The sequence below is a fragment of the Phaethon aethereus genome, assembly GCF_964289735.1.
Source record: "Phaethon aethereus genome assembly, chromosome: 7".
In the NCBI taxonomy this organism is placed as follows: Eukaryota; Metazoa; Chordata; class Aves; order Phaethontiformes; family Phaethontidae; genus Phaethon; species Phaethon aethereus.
Genome location: NC_138583.1, coordinates 17,900,801 through 17,926,437, shown reverse-complemented (window position 1 = coordinate 17,926,437; position 25,637 = coordinate 17,900,801). Strand labels below are relative to the sequence as shown.

Here is a 25,637-nt window from a genome sequence, read left to right as displayed (position 1 = left end):
ATTTTGAAAGCTATATGGGAAGCTGTAAGTTGGGGGAAATAAAAGGGAAGTAAGAGGAAGGAACTCAACATTTTGAAAAGGTTTAATTTGGTTTCTTCCCATCATTACAGCCATGAAGTACAGCTGCCACTTGTCACTGCTGTTCAGGCCTCTCTACCTCAATTTCTCTTTCATGAATCCTCATGACAAGGTTTCTATTTAAGATTCTTAATGCAGAACTACTTGCAAGGAGAGCTCTGTTTGAAAGAGTAACTGGGACTTAGCTGGCGCATAGCTATTTTGCACAACAGGAATTTTCATTTCTGGACAAGGACAGCAAAATTAAGCACTAGAGGGCGTGGAATGGTCTGAATGTTTAATTTGCCATCTGCAAGGAATTTTCAGGTATGTGCACAAAGACGGGAAAGAATCTGCTTGTCCTGTATTTTTTTCTTTTTTTCAAAATGAGCTTTGATTGTGTTTTTGAGTTAGCACACAACATACCACAGACTAAATCCTAGACACTTACTGTGAAATACCATTCCGATGTTTTTTTTTTTTTAAATAAGTGAGATGCTACGTACAATTCAAACCTGCTGGGAACTGCCAGCTGAATCATTCTCATGGTTGGCATTGTCATTTCTTTTGTAAAACATTGCTTCCACCATTCTACCTCTTGCATGAGTAATTTAATTTGCTTGTGCTCTTCTTGCAAAATATCTTTTCCTCTCCCATACTGCAGTCTACCTCCTATGAACATAAATTTTCATTATTCAACTATGATTTTTTGCCTTGTTGTTTATACAATAGCTACATTTAATGGAATAGCATGGTGAAGCTATTCCTCCAGTTTAATCAACATCTAATGGGTACAAATCATTCATCATACTGAAAAGATGGTAAGTGCATTGCTACTTCAAAGCAGATTAGCACTGAAACAAAATAAAAGAAGCGACAACCTCCACTCAACTACCCTGTTAGGTAATGAACAGGGCAGAAGCCATGGGCAGTGCACAGTGATGGATGATAATGGATTAATTTCCAGCGCCTATTACGCAAATCTACACTCACACGGCCCCTTGCTCATAAAGCAAGTACAGCACGACCAGAACCACCGTGTTTGCAGCAATGCCACTGAAGATTCAGGCGACCTGGGTGCTAGCCCTCGGGCAGCCACTCCCCGCGTGGCTTTGCGGCGGGTTTTGCATATAGCCTTGAACGGCAGCTCCTGCATCCCCCCTCCTGCAGGCCCTGTCCCATCTCTCCTGAAAACTAAACTGAATTACGTCCCTGTGCACAATCCCTCCTCATCCCAGCTTGTCGTTTTAGAGTAACCCATGTAGATCGCCCTGGAGCGGGACCTGACCCGAGGAGAGCTCCGGGCAGAAGGCAGGCCAAGCTGCTTCCTCGCCCGGCCTCACGCCCCGGCCCCGCGCACCCACAGCTCTGACAGGCGCCGGCCGGGCCTCTGCTCCCCCGCAAGCCCGGGGCTTCTCCGCACACGCACGTGACCCCAGAGAAACATTTTTTTTTTATTCAAGCACGGAAATAATTTTGTATTTAAATGGACACGGAACAACGGAAATAGACGCGGGTAAAACGGGAAGTCGCGGATTTAACGGGGCAGTCTCCCGCTATCACCGCCGACAGGGAGGTCACCCGGTCCGACTCCGGCCGCTCAGAGCTGCCGGCGGCTGCGTATGGGACCGGGCACCGGCGGCTCCCGCCGGGCGGGGGTCCCGCGGCTGCCGCCGAGGCCCGCCCCGCCGCCACAGCCACCGCTTCCCCCGAACACAGAAGCTAACGCCCCCCAGTGAGGCCCCCCCCTCAGCGGCTCCCCCCGGCCCCACGTACCTCCCCCGGCCCGGTGCGGCCCGCTCGCCCCGTCCCGCTCCCGGGGCAGCGGCCAAGATGGCGGCGAGGCCCGGCAGCGCATGGGGCCGCCCCTCGGCGGAGGCGCGGGCGGCCGGGGCGCTGCCTGCGCTGAGTGGCGAATAACGGGCGCACCCCACCCAAGACCCGGCGGCCCCGCTGCCGCGGCCAGCGGCCCGCCAGCGTCCCTCGGCTTCAACGGTGGGCAGGGGACGGGGACCGCCTCCAGGCGCTAAAACCACCCGGGCGGGCGGCGCGGCGGCGCACCGCGGGGCAGGAGCGGCGGGCGGCGCGGCCGGCCCTCCCCGTCAGGCGCCCGGCACAGCCGCCCGCCCTGCCGCCCCCGCCCCCCGGCGACGGTGCCGGCGCGGTCGGCGGGGCGGGCCGGGGCCGGCGGGCGGGCCGAGACGAGCGGAGCGCGCCGCACGCCGCCCAGCGCGAAGATGGCAGCAGGGGAGCCGCAAGCCAAGAAGCTCAAGCTGGAGCAAAAGCAACTGAGGTAACGGGCGGCGGGGCCGCGGGCGGGGCTCTTCACGAAGAAGCCTCAACGGATAGCGGGGGGGGGGGGGGGGGGTCGCTGGGTGCTGCCACCGGTGGAGGGCGAGACACGTGCCGCCGCCGTGCGCGGTCAGAGTCACGCCGGGAGGGTCCTCCCGCGCTGGAGGCGCCGGGCCGGGCGCGGAGCGGTGCGGGGCGGGCGGCCCCGCCGCGGGAGCGCGCTCCCCGCCCGGCGGCGCCGGGCGCACGTGGAGGCGGGCGTCGGGGCCGTCCCCCCGCGCTGCGCCCCCGCTCCTGCCGCCGGCGCCGTCCTCTGGCAGCGGCGGGCGGGCGCGCGGGGGCCGGGCGGCGGGAAACGCGGGGCCGGCGGGGCCCTCGCCTCGCCTTGCCTTGGGTCCGGGGCCGGTCCGTGCAGCCGCCCTCTGGAGCTCCGGGGTGGGGCCGTGCGCTGGAACCGAGTGCAGCCCGCAGCGACAGCAGCCAGCGTTCGCAGCGCGGCTTGGCTTGTCACCCCGTGTTATTCGTCTTCGGCAGTACCCTCTGAAAGCCCCGGTTAATGCCCTTGAGGGGGTCCCCGTCCCCGTTAGGCAGGAATTTAGCTATCTGAAAACCCTCGTTAACGGATACATTTTCTTATGACACGTGGAATATTTTTAAGTGCTTTCATATTGCAATAATCTGTGCCATTTGCTATACTTCCTTATTTGCGTGATCGCTGTATAATGTCACTGCCTGAACCCCATCTGACCGATCACCCGCACAGAAAGAAGTCATTTATTTTTAAATGTCATAGCAGAAAAATACAAGGTTTCTCAATGCAGGAAGCGTGCTCAAAACGAGCACTGAGCGCCCTATAGCAGAGCTTTTGTTGATGCAGTTTCTGGTTTGTTTTCTCGGGATTATTCACATGAATATAATTGTAAGATAGCTGATCTCCTTCCAAGTATTCAGTATATGAAGAGGATTAATGACATAAGGCTTGAAAGGTCCAAAATTACCTTGGCGATAACTAATAACTTGCTCAAATATAGCATAAAAGAGATGTACTTTAGTACTGAGATGAGAACAAGTCCCTTTCGGTACTGATGTCCTTACTGAAAGAACTAATCCTATTAAATTTGTCAAAGTCAGGGTGCTTGCTCCTTTGGCAGCTGAGTGACTTTTCAAGTCTAATAATAGTTGACGAGCTCAATTGCAGATAGTGGAAGACGAAAAACGTAACTGAGCTCTGAAAGCAAATAAATGGCAGGCGGCAGTGTAAAGTTGTAGTCAAAAAGCAACAGTTATTTCCATGGGCCTTAAAGCAAGGTGGGACAAGAAACTGGGAATTGCAATGTTTCTGTTTATAAAGCTTGTCAGAGGAAAGTGCATTTTACCTGCTTCGTGGCCAACCATGAAAATTCAAGAATTTGAGAACTTTATTGAGTTACTATGTTAAAAATGTAAAGGATGTTTACAGTGGAATGAGAGGCAACAGTGACATGGTCCCATAAAAATTAAACAAACTCAAAATAATACTTTTGTGAGGTCTGATGGATAAAACATGGGGAATGTTGTTAGAACTTGTGTAGTCTAATTCTGTTTCAAGTTATTTCAATATGAAGTGTAAACTAGACCCCAGCTCCGTTTCAGAAGAGGAGAAATGCCATAATCAGCTGGCGATCAAATAAAGCTAATGTGTGCTGTGGGCCGCAAGTTGGACTCGTGGAGCGGGCGAGGTGGCTGGACTAGATTTGGCAGACCTCTGCGCTCGTTTGAACGTAACGGCAAGAACGTGTTTGGCCGAGTGCTGCTGTGGGACTTTGTCCTGTGTTAAAAGCCAGTACGGAAGGTACCAGAATGCTTGAGGTTCCTTGACTTTGTTGTATTTGTAGCGAGGTTGGATTGTTAATGCAAAGCACTGCTACATCTGTCAGGAGTACTGGAAACAGTTAACCTATGGGTTAGAAAAGAAGTGAAAAATCACTTTAAAATTTTGGGAGATCATAAGTTCATATTTGTTATACCAAGAATTAGAGGTGAATTCCTTGTTCTCGACATCTAGGTCTGAGATTCTCCAGCCTCTTCAGAAGACCATGTCTAACGGACTTGACAAGGATGGCCTTGTACCTTACTTATTCTGTCATATGATACAAACCTGAATCTTTCCTGTGGCTACCATGAAAACCATTTTAATATACAAACGTGACCTAAAAAATTTAAATACACTGTAAAACAAGCCGTACCTTGTCAACAAAAACAAACATTTCCTTCCCCTATATTTTTTTTCATTGTTTTCTCTCTCAAAGTGCCATCAGGGAGGTTTCATGGATACTTTTTTTTTTTTTTCCAGTCCCTTCTGATCCTTTCAGGCAAAGGAAAGCAAATACTGCTCCTTCATGAGGTAGGCAAAGCTGACCGGGTTCAGCTAAAGTTGTTTGAAAGCAATATAGGATGGCCGGCTTTTGCCACCCATAGAGCAGAACACAAAGCCTGAGACCCAAACTAGCGTTCCCAGCTCAACAATGTGTTGTGCTGACATTAATCTGCTGGGCAGCAGGTTTTGCATTGTCTTTGTTGACGGGAGCAAATCCCTGCTAAAACCAACGGGCTTTAGGCAAGGCCATTAATGCGTGCTGTGTTGTTTCAGGCTTCTGACTACATCTCTGCTGTGTGAAATAAAATATCATTGTGTGTGTAAACTGTACTGTTTGAACAGAAAATAGGCTTGCAAAACTGCAAATGGCTTGTCACTGAGTGGTGGCATCAACTTACTGGAAACATCATGAGGCGTTACTTTAAAGGAGAATTACTAAGGATTTGTGTCCTTTTGTATTTGGTTTGGAGGTCCATGAAAACCGCGACCAGACGTCTGTTAGCAGCTGGTACAGTTACGAAAGAGTTTGGACACTCTCTGTCGAAATGTTTGAGCTTATATGTACATGTGTCTATAAACGTGCATGCGTGCAGAATCAAAAAATGAACAAACTTGTGAAATCGTCTGCTGTGAAGTCCCCTCTGCTGCATTATGGCCTTCTGGCCGTTCTGCAGCTGCTGTATTGATTGAATAGTCGTGACGTGCCTCGCTGTTTGGACAAATCAGTTTAACTACATGAAGACAATGTAAGCATTGAATTTGACAAATACTTTATACTAAAAGTACAAAGTACAATATTGCTCTTCTGTTGCTATTAGACATCTCTTCCTTTTCAGAATAAATTATCAAACACTCTGTGAGTAATTGTTGTCAAAAGCAGTCCTTTGTCATTACTGTTCCACTAGATTCTAGACAGCTTGATACTGGTGAGTGTAAAAAATACTGCTGACTCAATGCATTTTTAATTTTCTTAATAAGCTGGCTTTTAATTTAGCTTATTCCTTTGTCAGCTCTCTACAAATGAAAGAAGATTCTGAGTATTTTAAATTAGCTGTGACAAAGCTTTCAGTTAGATTTAGTAAATCGATTTTTTTATCTCTGGCTCTTTTTTTTTCTTTTTTTTTTCCCCAATTTCACCTTGCTCCCCATTTGTATTCATTGCCGTTTCTGTCTTCATGTCTTACACTTTTCTCACTTTCCAATTTCTCATATCTGCAAGTATGGGTAACTTTTTCCATGTCAGTACTCTTAATAGCCTCTTAGTACAAAGAAAGATCTGAGACTCTAGCACTTTGCTGTGTTTGCTTCCAGAAGAATAAAAGCAATAGACTTCAAGTGGATAGTTAGACCCCTGTAGAAAGCAGACAAACGAATACTTTTGAAGACACTAGCAACAGTCTTCGCTAATTTTGCTTTATTTAGGACATAACAGCAGCAACCTTCCCTTCAAAGTTGTGTTGACAGAAATATATCCAAAACTGGAATGACTTGCAGCATGGAAAATACCTCGCTCTTACAGTCCAGGTGCTCATTTCCATTGTTCAGATATGTAACTCTCAAATTACTGTTTAGATTGATGCATGTCTTCACCTGGCCTTTGATGTAATCCTGTGGGATTTCTCACAGCATGTGTCATGTTTCTACAGTTTTGTGTTCTTGTATTGGAGAAGCTTGATATGGTGTTTTCATCCTTTTAATTAAAGTAATTGCTTGCTTTATTGGGAAGGAGTGTGTAACCTGAGGAAAGAGGAGGTCGTGGGAAGGCTCTTTCCCCTCTGGACCACGAGCATCGCTGGTGTCTCTTTCTTTCACTACTGACTTTATCTTCAGCCCACCTGGCAGAAGAGTCATACTGACGAACAAGGATAGTTTAGACATAATAGGCTTTAATACCCTGCAGAAAAGCACGCCTCTGACTTTGTGTGCTGCCTCCCTGAAGTCAACAGGACTAGTCTTGTCCCCAGAGCTGCTTGCATGCTTGATTACCCGTGGGAGGGGAGCCAGTGTGAATATGCCTATTTCATCATGAGTCTTGAAGTTCCTGTGAATTTTTCTGAGATTTGCGAGTTCCTTCTTTTTCAGCTACTGAAACAGCTTGTGTAGAATTACTTATCTAATTGGATCTACTAATATTACTTGGACAAGGAAGATACCCAGAAAGGAGGCTAGAGTGAACATAGAGGTAGTTGAGTACGGTGTCAATGCAATAGTGTGAAATGTGCTTTCTGTAGAACAAGACCTTGGCTTACTCTATTATTGCTGAGGTATATTTGATGTGGAAATGTTTGAAGCAAAACTCTGGCTTGTAATTCAAGGTTGTAATATTGAATTTGAGTAGTTAGTTACACAGGCACGGTACACAAGTATTTCACAAAACCAGTTTCAGAAGCAGGGAATGGGTTGCTATCTAAAGGTCATTAATTAGTATTTGCTGGCAATGTGTTGGAAAACCTTATCTTCTTAAAAAAAGTAAACTGAACTTGCAGATACAATGTGAACGCTATGTTTTCTCAAGACTGTTCATATTCTGTTTACATAAATTGCTTCTTAAATAATTTCAATTTACATACTAATATTATTTATGTAATAAATATCAAAGCATTTTCTGTGATGGAGATAAGTCTTTGTGTATTACTCGGAATTCAGTGAAGGGAAAGAGATTTTTTTTCAGTTTTGAACTGTAATCATTTCTGTAATGATTGTTTGACCACAGTCAAAGCTGTTCCACACTTGAAGAATAGAGTAACATAAAGCTACTTGCTGGCTTTATGCTACCTTGGGATTTCATTTACAGTGAAAGATTTTTGTGTTGTTTTTTTTTTTTTTCTTGTACATTCAGTGGTACAAAGCAGTTGTAACTGTCTCAAGGGCTTGGCTATTTGACTAGAGTAAGACAGAAAAAAGTATAGCTGTCTGCAGTATGTTGAAGACTTAGCAGATTTATAGACTTTCCTTTGCTCTTACAGCTGTATGGTCTGTGAAGCTGCATTAAAAGAAAAGGGATTATGCTATGGAATTTTAAAATAATAAAAAAAAATTTTAATACTTAGCTAGTAAATCCATACAAGATAAAAATAAACCTAATTTTATGTTGCAGAATATGAAATTCTCTCTGTAGAAAAGTTTTCAGAACAACCACTGTTCTAGTAGAAAACACATGCAAGCTCTGCAAAGTGCTGTTATTGAACGAGAATTTGTGGACTTTCTGCTCGCTAGTCCCATTTATAATGTCTGCTGAGGCTATTATGTAAAACATCATCCTTCTGTCTTGCAAAGAGAGAAGAGTGGGCAGCTTATCTAAGATTAACCTTAGTTTTGTACTTGGAAGAAATTGAGTGAAATATGGGGGTTAATGGAGAACTTTTTGTTTATGTATTGTAAACTGGACAATTTATACCAAGTATTTGTGGTGTAAAGCAAACAGGTTAGTCCAAGGCTAGGGCCTAGATTGCCTGTATCTTGGATACACAAGTTATAAATGTATAAAATATATCGTTTAAAGTTGCACTTTATTCAAGTAATCCATGAAAAGGTCTCACATGCTTACCTGTTGTTATATCAGGTAGGTGTCCAGTTCACTTCTAATTCATACCGTGCTTGAAAGGAAGTAATTCAGTGAAGAAATGAGGAATAATTGTTCATCATACGTAGAGGAACTCTCATGGTCATGAAGATCTCTTCCTTACTGTATAGTTACAGAAGTAGTTGAGAGAAATTGTGGCTAGACCATGTCAGGTATTACGTATTTTTAGATGCAAAAGCTGTGAATTCCATATTTTTCTCAGAGATTTCTGAATCCAAAACACATGCAAAGGCACAGGTCAGCAGCTCCACACAAGCAGAGCAAGTTTGGAAGGTGTCATGGAGGCTGAGCAAACTCAGGCTGGCTGCCTAGCACAATACCTGCCGTGACCACGAGTCAAACTTGTGGCACAAGTATTATAAAGTTAATCTATAAATGACCATAAGCAATAAATGACTGTTTTTCCAGGGACACCCTGGTTACTGTTGCTCCACCTACGTGTCAGGATGTCTAAAAGTTCCCTGGCAAATGACCGAAAAACCCATAGTGGTAGGTGATGCCTCAAAGATGTCAGTAACAGTAGAACCTGCAGGTACGTGATAGAACAAGCAAGATGATTGAGCACTTGGGAGTAATTGGAAGTTTACATAAAGTGCTGTTGACAAAAGCTGTTGAGGTGCCATACATGGTATCTCATAAAAGGTTGTGGGGTTTTTTTTTGTTAAAAAAAACACCCTTTTGATCCTATCTTGCTGAACTGGTAAAAACTTAGAAACATTTGATGGTACCTCGTTTGGATTCTGTAGTTTAATGTTCATAATACGCAGTTGTATGATACAAATTACTTTAAATATAGATCATGTTAATGTATTATATATTTTTTCCTTTACGTATTCTTCTGTGCTTGTTAAAACCAGGCAATTATTTATGAGGGAGTCTACATCTTGATTTTTTTAAAAATCGGATTTATTATTTAAAATACAATGATGTGACCAACAAGACTAAGCTGTGTATTTGCCTGTGATGGGATTCTCTCCCCCCCGCCCACCTGCCCTTTTACAGTTAGAAAACAGAGGTTTGGCTATTAGACACTGAAATTGTTAAACTAGGAATAATCTATTGTTCAATATGAATCAGAGGATACAGCCATTATATATCCAAATATAGTATTTACATTTTATTAGAGCTCAAAATACTCCATCAGGATTTGGGGACCTGTTGTACTGTGTATTGCAACGGTAAGGGGATGGATGCGTTTCCCACTGTAGTTAGTTTGACTTTTTAAGACCCCTGACACACTTTAATAACGAGAATTTTGTAAGCGGTGATTAATTTTCGAGTGGTCAGTTTAGAGGACCGAGGAAATTTGCCCTACATCAGGTATGGACATAAATATTCCATGTGACACTGTAGGTCCTTGAGCATCATGAATATCTCAAATTTTGGCATCGTCTCTTCCGAGACACAAAAAAATCAGCAAATAGTTGAAATGTTTGGCTTTAATTTTTCTGAGTTCAATATTCCCGTTTTGTAGATAGAGAGGAAGGGAAACTAAGGCTGATAACCGCATGATTAGGAAGTTGTAAACCTTAAATATTTTAATTAGAGGTGACACTGCGGTACTTAACAGAACAACGTGGGATTGACTTTTGGCAAAAACAACCTCTTTCAACATCAGTTTAACGAATCGGTGTTTCTGGTGCTGGTAAGTTAACGAAATAAGTGCCAAACCTGCACAGCGTAGCAGTAACTTTGACAGCCGAACGAAGAGCAAGCAGGTAGGAAGAGCGAAGAATAGGAACCTGATTTACCCCCCGCTTTTCCTTTCCGACACGCCGGTTCTGCGCGAACGTCGGGCGGACGAGAAACAGGTTAGGCAGCGAAGGGCTACCCTTTCCTCCGCGCCAGCGGTGGCAGAGGCCCGCGTCTCATCCGCGCCTCCGCTCTTGCCCTCTGGCAGGTTGGAAAGATGATGTCCGGCAGCTGGGTAACCACGGGTCGCTGCCGGCCGCTTCGGCAACCCGGGGATAAAATAATCTCCTCTCTGGAGCCGAGGCAAGAGCTCGCACCGGCACGGCTCATCAGCGCCGGCGCCCGCTGCCGCGGGACGTGCGCTTCGCTGGTTGCGGGTGGCGGCCGGGAGGAAGGCTTCACCGACCGTCCCCTCAGGCGGCGTTCACGTCGGACCCAACGCACAAATAAAAAAAGAGTGAAAACGCGTTCTTGTCGAGTGTGTGAAAATCGCGTGTCGGGGGAGGCGTCGGTCAGCGGCCGAGGGGGACGAGTGGTCCTGGGGCAGCGGGCGGACGCCCGGGGCGGGAGCGTGGCCGCTGGCCCGGGGAGCGGCCCCGGCCGAGGGGCGCTGGGGGTCCCCTTGAGAGCGCAGCGATTCCCACGGCCCCGTGACAGCTGAGGGTCAGCGATGCCAGGAGCGCCACTGGCCATCTTTAATGTGGGCAGTGCGGCTAGAACTCCGCACCTCTTCGCTTCTTCGATTAAATTTTTTTTTTTTTTTTTTTAATTAGCACTGGCGACCATCATTGCCTCCTCGGGCTGGGGGAGGGAGGTGACAGGAGCAGAAGGAGATGTGTGGGAGACGCGTGCTCTGCCCGTACCAAAGATGGCGGCCAGGGAGACCGGGGCGCGGGGCGGGCGGCGCCGCTCGGTTCCGTGCGCTTCCGAACCGGGGCGCGGGGCCGGCCGCCAGCGCCCCGAGGCTACCGCCGCCTCCCGGGGCTCCTCGCGCCCCTACGCCGCGGAGGGCCGGGGCCCGCCCCCGTCGGCCGCCCAGCCAATGGCGGGACGCGCGGGCGGGCGGGGCGGGGCGGTGGCGCGCGGGTGGGTCGGCTGAGCGGTGGCTGCCGGCTCAGTCGCGGCTGAGGCGGGCGGCGCGCGGGGCTGTAGGCGCGGCGGGCGGAGAGGCAACGCCGCTGTCGGCGGGGCTCCGCCGTGGGCGGTCGGGCGGGGAGCCATGCCCACCCTCAGGTAACGCCGAGCCCCGACGCGGCTCCCGCAGCCCAGCCCGGTGCCCCGGGGGAAGGGGCGGCGGGCGCTGATGCGCTCCTCTTCGCGGGGAGGGGGCGCCCGGCGCGATATTCTGCTGGAGGAAGCTCGGCTCTCTCCTCCTTCTCCACCAGCGTAATTTTAGGGTGTGGGATAGCGCGGCTTCGTTCCCTCCCTCTCTCTTTCTTTCTCTCCCCACCCCCCCCGCGAGCCGGTTTTGCGGCTGCACGCCCACGCCCGCGCCCCCCGGGGCGCGGAAGGGCAGCCGTGCCGCTTCCCTCGCGGGCCGGTGGGCCGCCCGCCCGCGCGGGTGGGTGGTCACCCGCTCCCTGGGCGCGCGGAGTTTATTTCTGGCGGGCAGGTGGGCGCACGCCGGCGTCACCAACCGCCGCCAACGGTCGCCCCGGCTGGGGGCTCGCGGCGGCGGCGGCGGGAGACGCCGGTCCTTAGCGGCTCGACCGTCCCGCCAGCCCTGGCGCGGCTGCTCACCCCTGCCCGGGCGAGAGCCCCGCGGAGCGATACACCGGGCGGGGTCGGGCTGCCGGGAGTGAAGCGCGGGGCGGCGGCCGGCGCACGGGCCCCGGGGGTTTCGTGGGGCGTCGCTCCGCGGCTGTGCCGCTGTCAAAGGTAGCTCCCGAGCGCGGGTGGCCACCTTCCGTGGCGGGGTCCCGCTCGTGGGGGTGGAAGGACCGATGTCGTGGGACTCCGGCAGTCGCGTTTGAACCTAAAAGCATCGCTGTGGCGTGCCGTGAGTGGAACCTGGTTTTAAATGAATCCCAAATAACAAGAAACAGGGTAACAACAACAGGCTGGGCTCTTGGCAGTCTGTTGGGACTGCGGTGGTGTTAGTTTAGCGTCGATAACTGAAGAATGAAAAACGCTTAACATTCAGTGAAAGGAATTATTATGACCAGTTTCGCTTCCTAAAAACACTTAATTTTAAGATGGGGGGGTGGTATTGTGAACTGAGAACCTTCATCACGTAGTATTTTGATCAGTCCTTCAGTTGCTAAACAAATGCCTAAAATTACAGGCTCCAAGTTCAATGATCATTCAAGGCGACTCTCCCATCTTCTCTCTCCACCCTCAAAGCTCAATATATCAGATTTCACAGTGTTTCTGACCGAGGACCACCGACGGTAACTTTTTGAAATCTCACTGTCGGAGCTTGTGGAGTTAATGCAGCTGCCTAAGGAGCTAGGTAGTGGTGGAACGGTTTTTTTTTTTTCTGCAGCAGCCTTGCTTACATAAGGCCAAGGCTTTTAGGCTTGGTTTCTGAGTTGGAACCTGTGAATGTGTCACTCTAGAAGACTATGGGAGTTCCATAATGAATGAAATCTTCACTGAAGATACGTCTCTAAGTCAGTATGTAAACATGTAACTCCTTAGCCAAATATTGCCTTTACTTAAGACCCAAGTAAGGAAAGCTTGTGAGCAGTCTTACAAGCTACTTTTATGTTTAAGGTCTGTATGCTAAAGTGATTTGCTGACGAGTGATGCAAGGGAGACTGTCTGAGCTCTGGAATCATGGAATAATAGGCTTTAGGTACTTTTAGTGTCAGATGAGCTATGGTTAATGGTAAATGTCATCTTATTCACTTATATTTATGTTGCATAGGTAAGTGTGATAAGAGAAGGATGTTCTTAGTTGAGAGCTTATAGCTACTTGAATGCTACGAATCTGGTAAGATTGCTGTTTTGTTTTAACTATGTGTATAAATGATTTTTGTTAAACTCAAATATGCTGAGAACAGGCTTAGGACATGCCTTGTTTGGCCATACTTTTAAGGACGTAATCAAACCCTATAGAAATATTAACGTTTTAGATCTTACAAAGCTATATCTTACATTTGTAAATGGAAGTGTAGGCATAAACATAAGCTGTCATGCAATTGGGACACCCAAGTGTCCCAATCATGTTTTATTAAGGCTTTCTGACTGTAAAATGTCTTAGCGTAAGAATTTAATATTAAGCGTACATTACAGCTGTGCAGCAGTATGAGGCAGTTATAGAGCAATAAAAAAGGTGACATTTTCAACTTGGCTTGCTTTACTATTAGTTACTATTATGTAGATGAGAATTTTCTTGCGGCAATTACCAAGAAAAAAAAAGTTTTTTTTTAAAGAAATAATGTGATATATATATTTTTTAAAGCAAGACATGCCAGTATCCAGTGGTTCAAAATACTCCTCTGTCTGTGTGCTAGTAACTAATAATATACTTTCACTGATATTATTCCACTGAAGCACACAACAGCATGGGATCATAACAATATTGTATAATAGTTAGATACAGTACTGCTAATGTCCAGCAGCCAACTTGAAACAGGACCGTATTTTTTAAAAAATGCCTGCAATGGTAAAGCATTAGTAATGTATAACCATGATATTGGACGCAGCTTTCCAGATCATTCAGATATGTTTTTGTTGACTTCTAAAGAAGATTGAAGGGTATCTGAGTACTGATGTGGGGGGTTTTTTTGTTTGGTTAGGTTTTGTGTTCTGTTTTCATCCAGTTTGGTTTCACTTCATTGCTTCTGCAACTTGTGAGAAGACTAATATGTGAAACATGGGCTATTTGTGAAAAATCAATGATCTTGGCAATCTCCAAACAAAATGCCATAATTAGCAGGAGAAGACTTATTAATATTTAATGAATTACATTGCTTGAACTTGTAATTACAACTAACTCTTCATTTAGTCCAAAGTTAAATGGCAAAGTCTTAAAATATATTACTTGCATTCTAAACTCTTCCCAACAAATGTGGTGTACATCTCTAAGCTTTCTGTAAAGTTGCCGTTGTTGCTGTAGCTCTGCCTGCTAGGTGGACAGTTTATTTCCCTGTCCAAACAAGTTTTAGATTGATATGAACATCCTAGTTTAGAGTTTAAAAAATACATACACTGTTCATATATGTATATGTACTCTGTGTGTATATGTGTGTGTATATATATACATACACTGTCTGTGTATAGTCAATTATGTGCCCATAATTTGTGCAGGTGGAGGAGTTGTCACTTTTTTCTTTAGGAGCGGTGCCAAATGTTCTTTTGCAATAGGTTAGCTGAGTTAAGGAAGAACATCCTTCTCAGATTATTAGATACCGGTACTCCTGTGCAAGAGAAGGGACTGGAGAGGCTCAAGGAGGCTGTGGAGTACATAACTGTTTGTTCATCTCTGTTGCAGAGACGTATTTCCCAAGTAACCTATGTATTGTGAAGTCTCACGTTTCAGGCAACTATTGCTGCTTCCTCACTATGTTTTAACTCTAGTTGGTTGGAAGTAATCCATTAAATTTTAATGAATGCAGGTGTCCAGTGTGACTGAACGGCAAACATAGACCAGTAAGGTTCACGTGTATTGCTGAAAGTGTCAAACTTGCTGAGAACGTCGCGGTTTAATATCTCAGTTTCTTGCTCTGGAGACTTGTAAATTTAGCATTCTCCGGGATCCTAAATATGTTTAATTTTATGCTTTTATGATATGTGGCTTTACAGAGTCTATGTGATTTTTTTTTTTTTTTTTTAATTCTTATTTTTACAGAGTAGCAAACTGCAGCCAAGTAACTGCTATACCTCATGTGGTACCACAAAAAAACCACAATAGTATAACAGTGCAGATACTTTGCAGCCTCGCAATAAGGGAAGGGTGGTTTGTGCTGCACTGAAATGTAGCCAGTGTTGGGTTAATCAGATTGAAAACGCTAGGGATTTACACAGCCAAGTCTTTCTCTTTAGCAGTGGAAACAGTGGACTTTCTGATTGTGGTTCACAAAACTTGTAGTAGAAAACACTGATCACAGTGGTGGTCTTAAATGTCTGCTTAAACTTGTTGAATTTTTAAAATTTATGACTTGGAAAGATACTGTTTAGAGTCTTCCTGTTTTGCCCAAAAAGGTATTTTTACCAAACGCAGTGTCAGTTAAGGAATGACACAACTACAGTCTCTAGTACAAATGGACCGTATGGATTTTTCTCCTTTTTGCCAATGGAATGTTGTATCTAGTTTTAATCATGGAAGTTCTAGTAACTTGGGACTTGTTTAGTTCAAACATCTAGCTGAAACAACTGAAAATGTAGAAATACATGTAATTGAAAATACATGGCTAGCTACTAGTCTATATTAGCTCATGTATTTAGATTATTTGCAAAAATAAGTTGAGTGTTATAACCTGTGCACCTCTTTTCTTCATAGAAATCAAAGCTAATGTACTCAAAATTTTACATGTTGGAAAAAAGTTGTAAAGTTCTGCTATCCTACATTTAGTTCTGAGAAACAGCTGTGCTGAAGTTGGGGAGACTTTGCCCAGAAGTTTCAGGGGAATGTTTCTGAACACACACTTACCAGTCTAGTGATAGCTACTTTGGCTTTTAAAATTTTCCATCCCAGATGGCACCCTACTACACAGCCTCTGGAAAACTTGAATGGGAATGACTACAAAGTACTGTGGGAGAAGGAAGGCTTGGGAATAGAACAGGACTTGCATGTGATGTAAAGAGCGGCTTGGAATGAATGGCACGGAAAGTGCTAGTTCCTGCTGCTGATGGCATATTAGGAGTTTGTATGCACGTTAGTGGCTTGATAGAGCTTACCTCAACATGTCAGCTGTATTTCAGAGAGTTTTTGAAGTACAGTTGCTGTTTTCTGACATACCATACACTTAAGTGCTGATACTTGCCTTCTGTAGAAGTTATGCATGTTATGCATTTTTTTTCTTTAGTGTAGGTATAAAATTATTGGTGTGTAGAATTTCACAGAATGTGAGAATCAGCTGAACATCAAGTACGGGAGCATACAGTTTGGGGCAAAACTGTATTCACCACTTTTAGAATTCTGACTTGTTCATTTGCTGTCCTGCAATATTACTGATGCAATACTTAGTTTTTAAAATGGAGACAATGTCCCGTCTTGGGGCTCCAACTGCTATCCCCTTTATCCTTATGTCTTCTTAACTGTTATCTGTCTCTCCCTCTTCTTTTCTTCTAAGCTAGGTATAACATGTTATGCTATTTAGAAGAATCAATACTTCTTTTAACACTGACAAAAGTATTGAGTGAGTCTTACAGGTTTTTACTAAGCGGATGTTACCTATCTCAGTTATGAGTGAGCTGGATTTCTGGCTTCATCTTCACAAAGCAGCGTCTTCCATATTTCACTGTAAGTGAAATGGGCTGTAAAGGCCTGTCTTTAAAGCTACGATGAAAAATAGGATGCTTAAAGCATGGTTTGCTATGTCTCAATATGAAGGATATTAATCATGTTTTCCACTTCATTTCTGGACCTCAGAATTTAGCATTTAATGGAGGCTAATGTGGCATCCTAAAGAGGAAGAAGTTTGTGTAATTCTGGCAAGTATCTTCAAATTTGACAAATATTTGTCAGCTAAGGGCTTTTCGTAGTAGTTGTGAGAACAAGTAAGTGAGTGCATTTCTAACCTCTGTTAGACACAATTCATGAGATTGCTCTGTATTATCCCCTTTCTGCTTGTTTTGTGTTATTTTTTTCTTATCCCGCTGAGTAGAAATTAATGAAATCTATCATTTAGTAGGCAGATGTTGATTCTCTAAAACCTTTCTCTTGCTCTAAATGGACCAGAACAATTGAAAACTCACTCACTCTCTTTGCGATTCTGCTGACACTGTCATGCAGCTTTGGAAAAACTGCAGGTAAACTTTGGATCCAACTGCAGTGTTACAGTAGTACTTTCTTGGGGATGGAGAGATGGGGAATATGCTTTCTCTACAAATACTTGATAGAGACATAGTAAAGAGGGAGACATATTTGGTGGTCATACTGAAGCTACCTTCAATGGCTAGAGGAAGGGCTTGCCTTGCCAGTTGGAGGCAGCAGGTGTTAGCTTAGCAAGGAATGTAATGGGTTTGGATGTGGATTTAGGCAGCCTTGGAGAACAGCTGCATTCACTCCTACTTGACACTAGGCCACATATCTAATCCTTTGGTATTACTGCATTATCACCCAAGTACATATTACTGAGGAAAATGTAACACATGGTTTCTGAATGAATCTAAAAAAAAAAGTTAAAGCCAGCTATTTCAGTTGTTTACAGTATCTCTGATGTCTTGTTTTCATGTGGCAGAAGTTATGGTAGTGAATTTCAGATTGATTAAAAAATACATACATTCTTATAAGTAGACAGCTATGCTGTTTAAGCTGGTTGACAATGCAGAATCCATAGTCTCTTAATTTCAGTTTATTAAAACAGTCTTATTAATTAATGGTCAGTAGCAGAATAAACCCAGCAACTAAATCTGCTCAGGGAAATTCTTATAATCTGGTCTGATGCTCCCCCTGTCCAAAATCTGATATTACAACCTGAACACAGTCCTTTAAAACTACAGAATGTGGCATGCAGCTGTAATTCTTTGTGTGAATGACAGCTTGACAGAATATATACCTCTGTATGTTCTTGACTGCTTGCAGTCCGTATATTGATCACAGAAGATTATTTTAGGATCATACTTCACTCAAATTTGTCTATATGCCAGGTCTCCATGTGACTACTGCACTGGGCAAGATGTGTATCTTTTTGTTCTTTAGCTGTATTCAAGAAAAAACTTTTCTCTCTAAAAAAAATATCTTCAACATACTATACTAGGAATAATAAACTATTGCTAAGCTAACTTGGAATAATTGATTCTCTTACAGTGAAAATGTCCTGTTTGGAATGGGAAATCCTCTGCTTGATATCTGTGCAGTTGTGGACAAGGACTTCCTTGACAAGTAAGTCTTGATTTCTTTTTTATTTTTTTTAATGCCTGTTTTGTTTCCAGAATGATGCCTACAAATAAACAGAGGACTACCTGCTTGTGTAATGCTAAGTTTGTGCTGATCTCTGAGGGATTCTGGCCGTATGCTGAAAGAAGCCAACATGGTGTCAGTCATTTAATTGTTCTAGTTATATGAAGCTGTGATGGTGTTGTCAATGAAAAACTTGAGTGTTTTCATGGGTTTTTGGTATTTATTGTTTTCTATCAATTATTTATTCTAGTCTCTTCATTCTGTCTTTGATAACCTTTAATCAGAAGCAATCATCAATGTCAGTAAGATGTAGGTAGCTCTTGTATGAATCTTTGTGTGCTACTTTTCATGTACTATTACAGCGCTCTTTTCTTTTTTCAGTGATGACTTTGGGACAAATAAGCCATTTCTGTAACACACCAAGAAAAGTAGTGCAAGTGTACGGGGTTTTTTTAATATTCCAATTTATCAGTCAAGAACAGGGCCACTTCTTACGTGGTCTGTTATCTTGCTTTATCTTGCTTAAGCCCAGTTGTTATGCTACCACCTGTATAACCATATTGCTGAATTGCTGTTTGTGTATTGCTGGTGGCATTAAGTTTACGTCTTCTCTGATCAGCTTAGAGATGTGTCTCTTCAAGACGTGCAAAATACAGTTGCTCTTTTAAATCCTTCTGCATGAGCTCAGTTTCTTCCAGTTGTTTTTGCTGCTTTGTTTCTCTTGTTTTCAAGTGATCAGTAAATTTGATTTCATCCTTCAGAGTGCTCACAATTCTTTGTTTAATTTTGAAAGTGTTAATAACTTTTTTCTCTAGTAATTCTTTTAGGTATTAATGGGAATACTGGATCAAGAATAAATTTCACATCACCACATAAAGAACAGGTGCAGAGTTTTTATTTGTGAATGTTTAGTCAGTCACGGATCTTTTGTTCTGAAGCTTTTAACAATAGCAATAATTTGAGTGATAAAATATCCATTGCAAAATAAGTTTTATCTAAAGATGTTTAAGTGAGAGCCTGAATATTATAGGCTGGAGGTAAAAGACAAGTAAGAATGTAATGGAGTGTGTCAGTCTCAAAAACATCTGGAACTTCGAAGATTCGATTTCTGAAAAAGTACGTTATTCTAATGTAATTGTCTGCCTTATGTTTCTGCTGAAATAACTTGAAAACCAGTCTCTAAACATAAGTAATGCACCACCCTAACCCAGCAATACCCTCCAACTAATCCTTATAAATTGCTGTCATAAAAGAAGTGGTGAGATCTATACTGCAGCAGTGAAATCCTGCAAGGGTGTATTGTGGTTTTCACTGGACCTGATATGCTCTGCAGAAATTAATTTAGTTTAAAAATTCCACATCTTATGTACTCAAATTTGAGTCCTGTCAGACAAGTTAAACTATTTCCTGGAACAGCATATGCTCTGTGAGCATTTCTTTATTGCCAAAATGCCTTTGTGGAGTATTGCATTATTTAAAGCAATAAGCAGTCCTCAGATAACAGTTTCACAGGGGACATGCTGATAGTGTGATAGCTCTGGTAATAATCTGGAAATTGAGAAGGTTGTCTACCTTCTTCATATGTACCTGATTTTATTTCTAGCTTCCTATTTGTGAGTGTATGCACAGTAGACCATTTAAACAACAGACAAGCACGTTTTTACTCGAAGTCCAACTACCTTTTGCAATACTCCCTGAAATGGGAACCAAATCCCACGCTTCCTCAGCCTGTGAAGGGAGATAAAATAGCAAACCTAGCTGTAGAACAGCTGCTAGAATAAAGTTATCTCTTCAAATGCTGCAGGGACGTGCAAGAACATAGATATTTAAGGACTGTGAAGCATTTGATAGAGAAATTGTTGATCATACCAGCCTAGTGTCTGTTTATTTTTTTTTTTCTTGTCAAACAAGACATACATCCATCTCTAGCCATGTAGCGTCAGCTCTTGGTATCTTGGCAATGGAGCAAGTAACTCTGGAGTCCATGTCTCACCTCTTCAGCTGGATGGGCCTGTTTAATAAGGCCATCAGGCCAGCTGGGCTCTGTCTTGAGCAGGTAGCTTAGTTAAATGGGGAAAGAGTTTAGGTAAACACCTATAAGAATTTAATATATTTAATTTTTTCACTGTTTGTTAGTTTATCCTCCTCTTTTATAGAATGAGTTTCAAGAGTAAATACCTTTGTTCAGAATAAAGGACCTGATGTTGCACGTTTAATCTATGTATGTTGTCCATTAAATGAGAGTATTACAATGAGTCCTCTAACCAGATTATTTTTGTAACTTCTATTAAGAAAATGCAAATGGAAACAAGCATAAGACTGTATAGACAGACTCAAGTGGTCCTTTTAACAATATTTAAATGGCCTAAAATCCAGGTTATAAATAAAACTTAAATATGTAATGCAGTCCTACTGCAGCAGATTAGAAACAGCTTGCTGCCATGTAATACTTGTTTGAGGAAATGAGCAGTATTGGAGGGTTGGGTGGGTATTTTTGGCTTGGTTGTTAGCACAGCCCTGTCACCTTTCTTTCAAGGTGGATTTTGGTTTAATCTGGGCTCCAAAGTCTTTTGACCTCTTGACAAGTTCTGGAAAGCTTTAAGCCTTTCCTAGACTGTTTCTAGGAGAGGTGGTGTTAATGTTTATCACAACAGAACTTCACTGTGCCCATCTGAGCTTTTCAGACCACATCAGCAGTCTGGTATTACTTGAGCCAGAGAAGCTTTAGCCTCTGTCAGGTAGTTATGTTTTCTGGGTCTCATTTCTTATCTCACTTCAGGGAGACAATCTGAAAAAGTGTCAGCGATGTTGATGGCACTGTTGAAAGCTGGTGGTACCCAAACCCACTTCAGTTTCTGTTCACAGAACTGGAGAGCAGTCTTGAAGTAAACAATCTAGTGTATGTCCTTGTTTTTTCTGAGTGTCTGCATGAAAGAAATATCAAATATGCCTTTTTTTGTTCTCCTTTTAATTTGCATTAACTCCATAACTTAACAGTATTTATTTTTGTTTAATTTTTCTAGGATATAGATACTTGCTTAAAGAACAGCTTTTTATGGGGGGCGGGGGAAGAATGGGAAAAGGATTGATGCTTTGTGAGTGAATTGCTAACTATAGGTACGCTAATCTGTGAAAATAATTTTGCTAACAGGTATTCATTAAAGCTGTTGGTGTACTCCTGTTAAATGTCACAGGTAGAACAGAAGGATTCCTTCACCTACTGAATCTATAACAGGCATTTAAGAATAACTTAATCTACACTACCTATATTAAACACTAATAAAGTGGGCAAAGAAATTCTGATTAACATGGCAATGAACTTTTAGGACTCCATAGAAACTCAGTACTGCTGACTCCTGTAAATACTCCAGTGTCCTGCTGATAAAAGTTAGGAGATGGCATGTGTTTCGTTGCTCCCCCTAGAGCACTGCATTTTGTAAATACTTAGTTTTTGTTGTTTACCTAACTGTAGTTAATTTTTAGGCTGTAGAGATCTGCTTATTATCTGTCATCTCAAGCACACATCTAGCAGTTGAGAAGTAGTGTTCACAGAATGGACAAATGTTCTCTTGCTGTTGTCCAACTTTTGGGTCTATGACTGCATGAACTGAGGCAGTGGAGACAATCATTATTGACAAATTCATGTTGACAGAATCATTTTGCTAGTCTTGGAACTTCTAAATACCTGAAAACCTTGTATCTTCTGTAATTATCCAGCGGGAAGATGAGGAAAGTATTTGTAATTGCCAGCACCTGTATAAGCAAGTAAATATCTTTCAGCCTATGCTCGTAAAAAGGAGTGGAGATATAGGGGAAATTATGATATGTGTCCTATTACTTACACCAAGATTAAGGATGCATATTGCTTTATTCTACTCTATTTTCTGGGCTCTTGACCAGAGCTGTGATCCCTTGAGGTAGTCAGTGAGGTATGTTTACTAGTCTGGATGCCGAATTCCATTATATTTGTCATCTCCAGACTGATTATTTGATCAGCATCCTTGTCCAGGATTACAAGTTGCTATTTGATTTACTTATCGATTGTCAAAGCAGCCAAGTCTTTTTCTCCCTGTGTGAGTGTTTGGTTGTTTTTTTTCCCGTTAAAATCAGGGTCTATGGCAATCTTTGCACAAGTTCATTGAAGATGCTCAGTAAAGATCTGTCATTTTTAATAGCTTTCATGCCTTGTATCATCTGCTCCTTAGTTCTCTTCCTGCCTTCTCTGTGACACTGTTGTAAACACAAACTATATGTAAACCAAAAAATGGGTTTCTATTCTTTTTACTCTTAACTGGAAAAACAGATTTGAAGAAATGGGAGAGGAAGAATGAATGGGGTCTTCAAAGTGTGTTTGTGTTTTGAAGTGATGGTGATGGTTAATGTATGAAAACAGAGTATCATCACACTGAAGGAAGAAATGCTGTCATTTTGATCTGTGATTTCACAAGCGTGGTTATGGATGTCCTGCAGTGTGCTACCAACTTGTCTGCAGCATTGAAAGTGGTTGGGTCATTACTGGAGATCTTGGTCCTTCTCTACCTTTCCTCACTGCAGAGTACTGTTGGGAGGGATATGGGTTAATTAAGCAGAAAATTTACTAACAGAGCAATGTTGACATTGGTCAATTAAACTTACTTGTTTGAACCTGTTTTAGTGCTTGCTGTGAAGTAAAGATGATGCACATATTTGATCTTTTTTCCACTCTTGTGAGAATTTGGATTATAAATTAGGAAAAGGTGTGAGAAGCAGATGAAATGAAAAACGCGTGCTTACTTGCACTTAATTTAGGTTGGTTGGTAGAGCTGTGGCTTTAGCCATTCTATGGTGAGTTATGCTCAACATTTTCAGTTTGTCACCTTTGTTCGTATCTAACAGAAGCCTTTGTAAGTTCCCATAGCAAAAAATTCAAAACACCACCCATGCAGTTAACTCTCATAAGGTGTCTAAGGGTCTAAATAGCTTTTACACAATCAGAAGTGATTCTTTGTTCACAAAACACAGGTTTCAACACTGCAAAGGCTTCAATGCAAAACAAGCACTTCCCCAAAAACACATGCTGGAGTGAGCTTGAAGACTGAGAAAGGCAAGTAGTGATTCTGTACTAGGAGGTTGCAGGATCAAAGAATGCACAAGCTGCAGATACGCACTTTGCTGCCAGATTTAAGTGAGGGGAAAAAAACCCCTAAACTTACAGCTCTTTCCGTTTCACTAATGTGCTTACTTTGACTTTGTGTGCTTCATCAACCCTCTGGGACAGGTTCATGGATTTTTGTATTGCTTTGAGTGGGGATTGTGTTATCTGCCTGTATAGTGCTGAATGTGTGGAAAGTACATAGCAATAACTTCAAAACTTCTTGTCCCTGAAAATTTACTCTTGGTTTTTTGTTACTTTGTTTTTTAATATAGTTTGCTATATAATGTTCTATTGTTTCATTAATCCTTCTGAAAGATCACTACTAAAAGTATGTGTGGCATTAGCTCATTTGGCAAAGAAGCTGAACAGCTGAGGGTTTTATTATTACCTTGTGTTTTGAGTTGTATCTGTAGAAGTCAGTTTAGCTTATCTCAGAGTCTGAACATAGAACATTGTTGAAACTGTTGAGCCAAATTGCATCATCCGACTGCTGGTAGATTATAAATACTTTGGCGTTTGCTTACAAAAATTTAGGGTAATGATGGCTGTCTTAAGGTCCTCTCAGTACTAATGTGCCTATAAATTTGGTAGCTTTCCTGACAACATAATCAGAGCTTTCTATAAGCCTGATCATTTCTCCTAGTGCATTTAGTTAAATGTGTAGTTTAAATGAAAGATTTTAGTTAAGCTCTATTTGGAAAAAGCTATTTTAAAAATCTACCCTATATGATGACAGAATTCTGCATGAGGAGCTGTGATGTTTTCAGAGTGTACTGAACTTGAGCAATGAAGAGCTCAACAAGGGCGTAACTACTTATTTACCTGTAAAATAAGATGTAACGAGTTCATGAGTAGGAAATATATTCCACTCCTTGTTATCTCATCTCTTTATTGTGTGTTTTGACTTTATTAAATGCTTGCTTAGTAATAAACTGCAAATCATAACTATAACTTCCTTTTTTTGTTTTTCCATTTCTTCAGAAAACTTGCCAATTTAATACATGACAATAGAACATGTCTAGTTCTTGGATTAATTGTTTTCTTTAGAATAACCTTGAGACACATACACACACACACAGAGCTTATCTGTATTTTCCCTTCACTCCCAAGTAAAAATTTGTTTAACAAAACTTTGGGAGTTGTGTTACAACGCAAATACTGGGTTCCATTTGCCTCCTCAATGCAAACAAGTGAACAAGTTCTATGAATTAAGTAGGTGTGTCTGTTTTTAACTAGGCAACAATATTAAATGAAAAGACCCTTGCTGAAGACATCTTTGATTGGAAAAAAGCTGGGTTTCTTAGTAGAGAACTGGAGTCAATCCAAAACTAGATGGTAAAGCTTTCTCTTTGGAAGTGGTACTTGCTGATTGTACTGAAATTTTTAATCTTGGAGTTTCACAAGATGGATTTTTATTTAGGATACAGTGGATAAAAACTGTGATTCATGTTCTGGATATTGTTGCAGGCATTCTTTTTAATTACAGGGTAATAAGATGCGATTTTAATATTGTTTTCCACTCCCATCCCGCTTCTCCAGCCTAAAATTTCCAGCAGCATAAGAAAGGCTAGAGTTTTTTCTTTTTACTGTAGCGATATAAGGAAACAGTTTGAGCACTTGTGAACTGAAGAATAGAAAAGTCCAGTCAAAAATTAACGATTATTCATCACACTTTTTTTTTACTGTAGATGAAATTGATTTGTCATCTTTTAGAGAAGATGACTTTTTAATGATAGCATTTGTGAAGTGGTTGGAATACCTTCAGCTTCTTAAAAACTTCAGTTTTTAAAAAATTAGATATTTAAGTGAATTATAATGCTTGTTATTACTCGATTGTTTTTGCTTCATTCAGGTCAGGCAATTTGTAATCTCAGTAGCTTTTCTTCCCAAGTTACATGCATCAAGGTGAGAGGGACTCTGTCCTTCCCTTGAAATCAAATACTAATTTTTAATGTTTCTTTTTAGTAACTTGCTGTTTCATCAGGCTATTCCTGATATACAAATACCATGTCAGTGTTTCTGTTAACTGTAACCTAAGTTATCAGGTGCTTTATGCCACTGTTGATCCCTGATACTATGCTTGTGCTCTGTGTCACATAACCACATCCAGGCCTGCTCTGTGCTTTGCCTCTTCTTGTCCTGTTCCTTCCTGGAGTGTTGGACCTGTGGTCTCTGCTGTAGCCACAGGGAGAGGGTGGAGGCAGCCTGTCTTCCTCTTAATTACTGGTGTTCTTGTTTTCTCTCAGTCAAGGGGTGGAGAAGTATAAACCAGCTGTCTGAGTGCTACTTATTTTTGTCAGGGCAGAATCATCAATAGTCCAAGTTACTGGAGACCAAGTCTGTGTTGTAGAATTCAGGAGGTCATGAAGCCTGTAGTTATTTAGTAAGTTCAGATTAAATGCAGAGCTGAGGACAAAGATCTTTAGTTTCACAAACCCTTGATTTCCCCCTTTAATAGGATAATAGAATATTTCAGTGAAAGTGTTGTGTGTTCATTTTGTTTCATTTTTAA

General features: G+C 42.6%; 1 protein-coding gene across 1 annotated transcript in view; it reads left to right on the top strand.

The window, feature by feature from the left end:
• Positions 1-2,294: 2,294 nt before the first annotated feature.
• Positions 2,295-25,637, top strand: part of ADK (adenosine kinase) — a gene marked incomplete at both ends in the record, with an annotated part of 297,697 nt that continues 274,354 nt past the window's right edge. The window contains 2 exons of the mRNA XM_082001891.1: positions 2,295-2,350; positions 17,899-17,973. Coding sequence (XP_081858017.1) covers positions 2,295-2,350; positions 17,899-17,973 — 131 coding nt within the window. The remainder of the gene's footprint in view (positions 2,351-17,898; positions 17,974-25,637) is intronic.